Genomic DNA, 9015 nt, shown 5'->3' with positions numbered 1-9015 from the left:
TGGGATTCCATCCGGACCCGGTGCAACGTCGCGGGATGCCATCCTCTTCGCGGCTTCGAAGAGCTCTTCCTCCGTGACTCGTAGTTCCTCGTTCCAATCCGTCGTCGTTGTTGTCGTCCCGTCCGCGGAGGGGAAGGATGACGCGTTGTTGTCCTGCCGTGGGAACAGAGTTCCGATCACATTCTCCAGCAACACCGGATCCATGCTTTCGGTCAGCGGGGGGGGGGGCGAAGGTCGCAGCTTCTTCGTCACTATGCGATAGGGCCTCCCCCACGGATGGGATTCGACCGATTCGATCAACTCGGCCCAGGACCGAGCTTTCGCGATCTTGATCTCGCGCTGGAGAGCGCGTCTCGTCTCTCTGTAGTCCTCGTAGCAGCGGGAGATCTCTTCCTCGTCGCGTGTCCGTCTGCGGCGACGCGCCATTAGGAATCATCGCCGGGCTTGAACGCAGCTCGCTCGCATCTCGGCGATCTCCGGTGTCCACCGGTACACGCAGCGGTCGCTTCTACCGCCCGGGACGAAGCGCGGCATCGAGGCGTCGCACGCCGCGCTCATGTATCTGCGGAGCTCCTCCGCCTCCTCGTCGACGCTACCCAGCGTGGTGGTGGTGGTAGTGGTGGTCTTCCGTGCGTCCCAGCTCCAGGCGGAGACGGTACCGCAGCCCGCAGCATCTCCTTGTCTCTCTCCTTCAGGCGCCATCTCGGTGGTGGTGGTCGGCGGGAACGAAGTGGTCCGACAGAGTCTCCATCCTATCGGCCACTATCCAGCCGTGGATCCTCCGGTACAGCTCGGCGGTAGCCCAGGTGACGTCGACGACGGACGATCCTCTCCATGCCACGCAGGTGCTCGCCGTGCCTCTGTTTGCCAGTAGAAGGCCGAGACCCGCGGCCCAGTCGGTTAGCATTCTGCCGCGGGTGTCCGTCCTTGCGTCGCCCCATTGCGACGAATGAGCGTTGAAATCCCCGAGAACGATCACCTGGCGGGGAAGGCATCTTCTAACGCAATCGCCGGCCCTGTCCAGAAAGTCCCCGAACGCGGCCACGCCGCTGTTGGGCGAGATGTAAGCGCCCACCACTGCTATCCGGTTCCATTCGACAGCGACGTAGCCGTTGCCGCGATCCAGCAAGGCGCCGGGCGAGCTCAGCGCCGGTGTCCACGTTACCACCGTCGATCCGTCTAGATCCCCGATCCAGTTGGGGGCGTCGGGAACGCGGTACGGTTCGGCCACTGCCGCTAGCGCGACCCTGTTCTCTCGGATGGTCTGGAGAGATGGTCTGGAGAAGCAGGTCTTGCGCCCTTCTAGCCCGTCCCACGTTGCATTGGAGTAGACGCTTGAAGCTACTCCGTCAACTCCATGGCCTCCCCCCGGCCATCTATCGCTACCGCTGCTGCTGCTTTGGCGACGGTGCCGCCTTGGTACTCGCTGCTGCCGGTGATGGTGGTGGCGGTGGTGGCGGTGGTGGCGGCTGACTGGCGGGCGGGTGGCCTCCTCTTGTTGACTCTCGGGGGAGCGGATGCCGCCCCGCCCATCCTGTGGCCGGCGGGTGCCCCGAGCGACTCGCACAGGGGGCACTTTGGTGTAGAGGCGGGACAGCCTCTGGCACGGTGTCCGCTCTCGCCGCACCTGTAGCACAGGTGCCCTCGGTCCACCGTGGACGTGCAGGTTGCCCACACGTGTCCCAGCTCCAGGCATTTGAAGCACTGTAGGGGCCTCTTCGGTATCGCGATGACCCTCGCGATGGACCAGCCCAGGACCACCTTCCCTGCCTGGGCTAGTTTCCGGGCTCCAGCCACCGGACACTTGATCCAAGCCGATCCTAGACCTCCTCTGGAGGCGCCGATCTCGCCGACGTGCACCTCCGTGCTGTCGCATCCTGCCGCCTTGGCCAGCGCTTGACGTAGCTCCTCCTTCTCCATAGAGATGTCGATGTCCAGCAATCTGAGCTCGCCCTTGATCGTCGGAGCACCGACTCTCACCTTGGTCGGGTCCAACACCCCGGCCAGGCGCTTCGCTAACAGGAACGCCTTCTCCCTGTCCTTGTCTCCCGGGACGCGTCCGTCACCGCCTTCTTCATGGTGACAGCCTGCACGCCGATCTCGCCGAGAGGGATGGTCCGCCTTGCCGTCGATACTACGTCGGCGTACGACATGTTTGCTCCCTCGTTCAACGTTAGGGTCACCGCGGATGTTCGCGGTGTGCGGGAGAGCGTGGCCGGCGTCGGTCCATTCCTAGTAGTTGTCACGGCGGCACTCGATTTCGGCGCGCCACTCGTCCTAGGTGCCCGCGGTTTTTGGGCTCCGCTTACCGGTGCCGCTACGGACGCCTGGTTCTTCGCCCCTTCTCCAGGGGCGTCTAGTCTCTTCTTGGTGTTTCTTCTTCGCCCACTTCTTCTCCCCTCCACCACCCTCCACTCGCCGTCCTCTTGTTCCCTGAGGGGTGGCGGGGGGTTGACGTGGGCGGAGCGACGCGTAGCGGAATGATCCGCGTTCCGTCCGACTTCGGAAGCGCTCTGTTGTTGTCGCGGTTGTTGTTGTTGCAACAGGCTCCCGAATCTTTTCTCCATCATACGAATTATGGTGGGTACTAGTTCGTCCACCTTCCTCTCCAGAGCGTCCAGTCGCGCGCTCTGGCTCGCAGCCTCGCAGGGGGCACGGTCAGCCTCGGAGCCACCACACCGCGGGCATTCGAAAGCTGACACGGCTTTCTTCGACAACTCCCTGCGGAGAGCCGCGTTTTCCTCCTGTAGCGCCGACATTCTAGACTCCGCGAGCCTCGACGCCGCGCTGTTGCCCGCTGATCCCATCCTTCACGGGGCTTCGTTCCTCCACGCGGCGGTTATGAAACTCGCCGCCTACTTCAGGGCTTTGATGTACGTGCCCTTGAGGTTGGACGATGTCGTCGCAACCCTCATAATTTCGTTCAAGTATCTGGTTACCTCGGCGCCGACGTCCGCGGCCGAGCTCGTCCTTATTTGGATTTCCACGTCCTGCGAGACGTCCAGGGTAGCTGCCGTCAACAGCTTCCTCTTCTACCTCCCCGTGGACGCCGACGAGGCCAGCGTCGAGCGGGACGCGAACGAGGCTACCGACTCTTCGTCGTCGGACCTCGCACGCGCCCGCGGTCCTCCTGCTGCCAGCGGTGACTCCGCGTCGGCCACAGTGGCCGGAGCGAGAAAGACGCTGTCCGGCCGGTTCGCTATCCTCGGCGAGCTTCTCGTCGCCGTCAATCTCGGAGGCTCCGTATCCTCCTCCGTGATTGTCCTCCTTGTTCTTGCCTCGCCAGGCGCAGTAACACGTCCGGGGGCCTGGCGGTCCACCCCCGAACGGCCGTGGTCGCAAGATGACGACGCAGTGGGGCCCAGTTGACAACCCACAACTACGCCGGTACTGGGGTATCCCTCCCCTGCACCGTAAACTTCTTTTTCCTTATTCTTCGTATCCATGTTTGTTGATTGTATTCGCCAAGGTCGTCGACAGAAGTAGCCATCCTGGTGCCACTCACTCATTCGCACCCTGCCCCGGACAAGGCCGGTGCAGGGTGACAGGGAGCCCCGCGTCCTGCGATCCGGAAAAAAATGAGCTTCATTTGGGTGCGAAATCGAGAATGGTCCATTACGATTTGACTGGTAGCCCATGGGATGCAACTGGAACTTTCAAGACTAATCATAATGTTACTAATTTTTGTTTCTTTTTATTTTTTCGTCGAACGTCCGATCAGAACTTTTGTTGTTGAACTGGACCCTTGGCTTATTGGATTATTTAATTAAATTGTAAATAACGTTAGTTGTATCGAGTTTAATGTTGCGAAATCCCAATATTTTAGATACACCTGAGGACGTGTGATAGTCAGGATGGCTATGTCGGAGATGAAAGAACACCGGAGCCTTTCCTTTGGAATTTTGGGAAATCTTCTAATTCTTTAGCCTAGATTCTATCATAGTCGTAATTAAGTAATTGTTGTCATTCAATACGATTGTATTTGTTCGAGATTTGTTATAGTGGGATTGGGCTCGAGGTGACACAACTGGTCGCCGAACATAGCCACGGTCACGGGATGGACGTTTTGCCTGACGGAGGTGTGGAGTGGTTATATCGTTCTCCCTAGAAGTATAGTTGTAGCGTTATACGGCCTCGAGAACGAATCTAGCCACGTGTGATGTTGCCGCGAAGGTGTCAATATAATGGGACACACGTTGCATTAATAATCAAACTCCAGACAGAAACTGCCTAGCAACGGCGATTGGAACTTCTCGATGCTTCTAACCAGTATATAACAAAGGAATGCAATCGTAAAGGGAGGAAAAATTTCATCAGTATTATTCGTGCGATCGCCTTGGAAAGTTACATATCGAGCAGTATATACCGAGCGTCCTAGCAAGCATATTTTGTGCTTCAAAGTATTCTACGTTTAGTAAAGAGTTATCCAGTTGACAGTGGACTCGTTATTGAACCCAAGAACATTATCAATAGCATCTCGCGTGTCTAAACACCACGGTTATTCATTAAACTTTGTAAAAAGTCATATTTATACCTGTAAATATAATCTTTGTTGTACGAAACGATGGCTAATTCAAATGAAGAATTGTTATGCGCCCTAAATTCTAACGATAACATATGTTTATTTATACATTTTCATATACACATATACAAATCTATTTTAATTGATTTCATCAACTTATAATTATGTTCAATTATCTGGACGGCACCGTAAATCCAAAGAATATCTGTTCATGGTCAGTTTACATCTAAACGTCATTTTAGACATCCCTTGGATATTCGCAAGACGTAAATTCCACAAGTTCTAGAAGCATCCATATTTTAAGTCTTACGAATGATCTTAGGATTTCGTTTTTGAGTTTCTAAATTTTGGATATTCTAAAGAAACGAGAATACAAGGCGGGTACGGGTTCTCGGGGCGTAGGACCACGCCCTGGGAAACCCCGATGTATCTGATGTTCCTCTATAGTCGGGTGGCGGTTGGTCGGTGCCTCTGGTACCCGTCAGTTCGCTAATCCGGTGCGGGGAACTTCGGAGAAGTTGGTGGGCCCATACCTGTCAAGACCACTCACCTCACCTTCTCGCGGGGCTCCCTGTCACCCTGCACCGGCCTTGTCCGGGGCAGGGTGCGAATGAGTGAGTGGCACCAGGATGGCTACTTCTGTCGACGACCTTGGCGAATACAATCAACAAACATGGATACGAAGAATAAGGAAAAAGAAGTTTACGGTGCAGGGGAGGGATACCCCAGTACCGGCGTAGTTGTGGGTTGTCAACTGGGCCCCACTGCGTCGTCATCTTGCGACCACGGCCGTTCGGGGGTGGACCGCCAGGCCCCCGGACGTGTTACTGCGCCTGGCGAGGCAAGAACAAGGAGGACAATCACGGAGGAGGATACGGAGCCTCCGAGATTGACGGCGACGAGAAGCTCGCCGAGGATAGCGAACCGGCCGGACAGCGTCTTTCTCGCTCCGGCCACTGTGGCCGACGCGGAGTCACCGCTGGCAGCAGGAGGACCGCGGGCGCGTGCGAGGTCCGACGACGAAGAGTCGGTAGCCTCGTTCGCGTCCCGCTCGACGCTGGCCTCGTCGGCGTCCACGGGGAGGTAGAAGAGGAAGCTGTTGACGGCAGCTACCCTGGACGTCTCGCAGGACGTGGAAATCCAAATAAGGACGAGCTCGGCCGCGGACGTCGGCGCCGAGGTAACCAGATACTTGAACGAAATTATGAGGGTTGCGACGACATCGTCCAACCTCAAGGGCACGTACATCAAAGCCCTGAAGTAGGCGGCGAGTTTCATAACCGCCGCGTGGAGGAACGAAGCCCCGTGAAGGATGGGATCAGCGGGCAACAGCGCGGCGTCGAGGCTCGCGGAGTCTAGAATGTCGGCGCTACAGGAGGAAAACGCGGCTCTCCGCAGGGAGTTGTCGAAGAAAGCCGTGTCAGCTTTCGAATGCCCGCGGTGTGGTGGCTCCGAGGCTGACCGTGCCCCCTGCGAGGCTGCGAGCCAGAGCGCGCGACTGGACGCTCTGGAGAGGAAGGTGGACGAACTAGTACCCACCATAATTCGTATGATGGAGAAAAGATTCGGGAGCCTGTTGCAACAACAACAACCGCGACAACAACAGAGCGCTTCCGAAGTCGGACGGAACGCGGATCATTCCGCTACGCGTCGCTCCGCCCACGTCAACCCCCCGCCACCCCTCAGGGAACAAGAGGACGGCGAGTGGAGGGTGGTGGAGGGGAGAAGAAGTGGGCGAAGAAGAAACACCAAGAAGAGACTAGACGCCCCTGGAGAAGGGGCGAAGAACCAGGCGTCCGTAGCGGCACCGGTAAGCGGAGCCCAAAAACCGCGGGCACCTAGGACGAGTGGCGCGCCGAAATCGAGTGCCGCCGTGACAACTACTAGGAATGGACCGACGCCGGCCACGCTCTCCCGCACACCGCGAACATCCGCGGTGACCCTAACGTTGAACGAGGGAGCAAACATGTCGTACGCCGACGTAGTATCGACGGCAAGGCGGACCATCCCTCTCGGCGAGATCGGCGTGCAGGCTGTCACCATGAAGAAGGCGGTGACGGACGCGTCCCGGGAGACAAGGACAGGGAGAAGGCGTTCCTGTTAGCGAAGCGCCTGGCCGGGGTGTTGGACCCGACCAAGGTGAGAGTCGGTGCTCCGACGATCAAGGGCGAGCTCAGATTGCTGGACATCGACATCTCTATGGAGAAGGAGGAGCTACGTCAAGCGCTGGCCAAGGCGGCAGGATGCGACAGCACGGAGGTGCACGTCGGCGAGATCGGCGCCTCCAGAGGAGGTCTAGGATCGGCTTGGATCAAGTGTCCGGTGGCTGGAGCCCGGAAACTAGCCCAGGCAGGGAAGGTGGTCCTGGGCTGGTCCATCGCGAGGGTCATCGCGATACCGAAGAGGCCCCTACAGTGCTTCAAATGCCTGGAGCTGGGACACGTGTGGGCAACCTGCACGTCCACGGTGGACCGAGGGCACCTGTGCTACAGGTGCGGCGAGAGCGGACACCGTGCCAGAGGCTGTCCCGCCTCTACACCAAAGTGCCCCCTGTGCGAGTCGCTCGGGGCACCCGCCGGCCACAGGATGGGCGGGGCGGCATCCGCTCCCCCGAGAGTCAACAAGAGGAGGCCACCCGCCCGCCAGTCAGCCGCCACCACCGCCACCACCGCCACCACCATCACCGGCAGCAGCGAGTACCAAGGCGGCACCGTCGCCAAAGCAGCAGCAGCGGTAGCGATAGATGGCCGGGGGGAGGCCATGGAGTTGACGGAGTAGCTTCAAGCGTCTACTCCAATGCAACGTGGGACGGGCTAGAAGGGCGCAAGACCTGCTTCTCCAGACCATCTCTCCAGACCATCCGAGAGAACAGGGTCGCGCTAGCGGCAGTGGCCGAACCGTACCGCGTTCCCGACGCCCCCAACTGGATCGGGGATCTAGACGGATCGACGGTGGTAACGTGGACACCGGCGCTGAGCTCGCCCGGCGCCTTGCTGGATCGCGGCAACGGCTACGTCGCTGTCGAATGGAACCGGATAGCAGTGGTGGGCGCTTACATCTCGCCCAACAGCGGCGTGGCCGCGTTCGGGGACTTTCTGGACAGGGCCGGCGATTGCGTTAGAAGATGCCTTCCCCGCCAGGTGATCGTTCTCGGGGATTTCAACGCTCATTCGTCGCAATGGGGCGACGCAAGGACGGACACCCGCGGCAGAATGCTAACCGACTGGGCCGCGGGTCTCGGCCTTCTACTGGCAAACAGAGGCACGGCGAGCACCTGCGTGGCATGGAGAGGATCGTCCGTCGTCGACGTCACCTGGGCTACCGCCGAGCTGTACCGGAGGATCCACGGCTGGATAGTGGCCGATAGGATGGAGACTCTGTCGGACCACTTCGTTCCCGCCGACCACCACCACCGAGATGGCGCCTGAAGGAGAGAGACAAGGAGATGCTGCGGGCTGCGGTACCGTCTCCGCCTGGAGCTGGGACGCACGGAAGACCACCACTACCACCACCACCACGCTGGGTAGCGTCGACGAGGAGGCGGAGGAGCTCCGCAGATACATGAGCGCGGCGTGCGACGCCTCGATGCCGCGCTTCGTCCCGGGCGGTAGAAGCGACCGCTGCGTGTACCGGTGGACACCGGAGATCGCCGAGATGCGAGCGAGCTGCGTTCAAGCCCGGCGATGATTCCTAATGGCGCGTCGCCGCAGACGGACACGCGACGAGGAAGAGATCTCCCGCTGCTACGAGGACTACAGAGAGACGAGACGCGCTCTCCAGCGCGAGATCAAGATCGCGAAAGCTCGGTCCTGGGCCGAGTTGATCGAATCGGTCGAATCCCATCCGTGGGGGAGGCCCTATCGCATAGTGACGAAGAAGCTGCGACCTTCGCCCCCCCCCCGCTGACCGAAAGCATGGATCCGGTGTTGCTGGAGAATGTGATCGGAACTCTGTTCCCACGGCAGGACAACAACGCGTCATCCTTCCCCTCCGCGGACGGGACGACAACAACGACGACGGATTGGAACGAGGAACTACGAGTCACGGAGGAAGAGCTCTTCGAAGCCGCGAAGAGGATGGCATCCCGCGACGTTGCACCGGGTCCGGATGGAATCCCAGGCCGAGTTTGGGCGGAGTTGATCGTCACCTTGGCTCCCGGACTGCGGCACCTATTCACCAGATGCCTGAAGGAGGGCGTCTACCCTCGGACATGGCGTTCGGCGAGACTAGTCCTATTGCGGAAGGAAGGTCGTCCGCTGGACTCGCCGTCAGCCTACAGGCCGGTGTGCCTTCTCGACGAGGTGGGCAAGCTGTTCGAGAAAGTGATAGCCGCCCGTCTGGAAGTCGATATGTTGGAGCGGATGCCTGGATGGCACGACGGCCAGAGCGGATTTCGCCGAAGCCGCCCGACGGTGGCCGCGGTGAAGCGGGTGAGGTCCATGGCGGAGGACATGGATTCCCGAGAAGGGGTGGCGCTGGCAGTCTCCTTGGAC

At 59.5% G+C, this 9015-nt stretch overlaps 2 protein-coding genes across 2 annotated transcripts; one reads left to right on the top strand and one right to left on the bottom strand.

Annotated features, from left to right (window-relative positions):
• Positions 1 to 1341: 1341 nt before the first annotated feature.
• LOC122577496 lies at positions 1342 to 1920 on the bottom strand. The gene has a single exon (XM_043748829.1). The coding sequence runs from the start codon at positions 1918 to 1920 to the stop codon at positions 1342 to 1344; it is 579 nt and encodes a 192-aa protein (XP_043604764.1).
• Positions 1921 to 6721: 4801 nt separating this feature from the next.
• On the top strand, positions 6722 to 7300 carry LOC122577495. Its single transcript, XM_043748828.1, has one exon. It carries the CDS (start codon positions 6722 to 6724, stop codon positions 7298 to 7300), a length of 579 nt encoding a protein of 192 aa, XP_043604763.1.
• Positions 7301 to 9015: the final 1715 nt, after the last annotated feature.

The sequence above is a fragment of the Bombus pyrosoma genome, unplaced genomic scaffold, assembly GCF_014825855.1.
Source record: "Bombus pyrosoma isolate SC7728 unplaced genomic scaffold, ASM1482585v1 HiC_scaffold_4725, whole genome shotgun sequence".
In the NCBI taxonomy this organism is placed as follows: Eukaryota; Metazoa; Arthropoda; class Insecta; order Hymenoptera; family Apidae; genus Bombus; species Bombus pyrosoma.
This window is presented reverse-complemented; position numbering and strand designations above follow the sequence as displayed.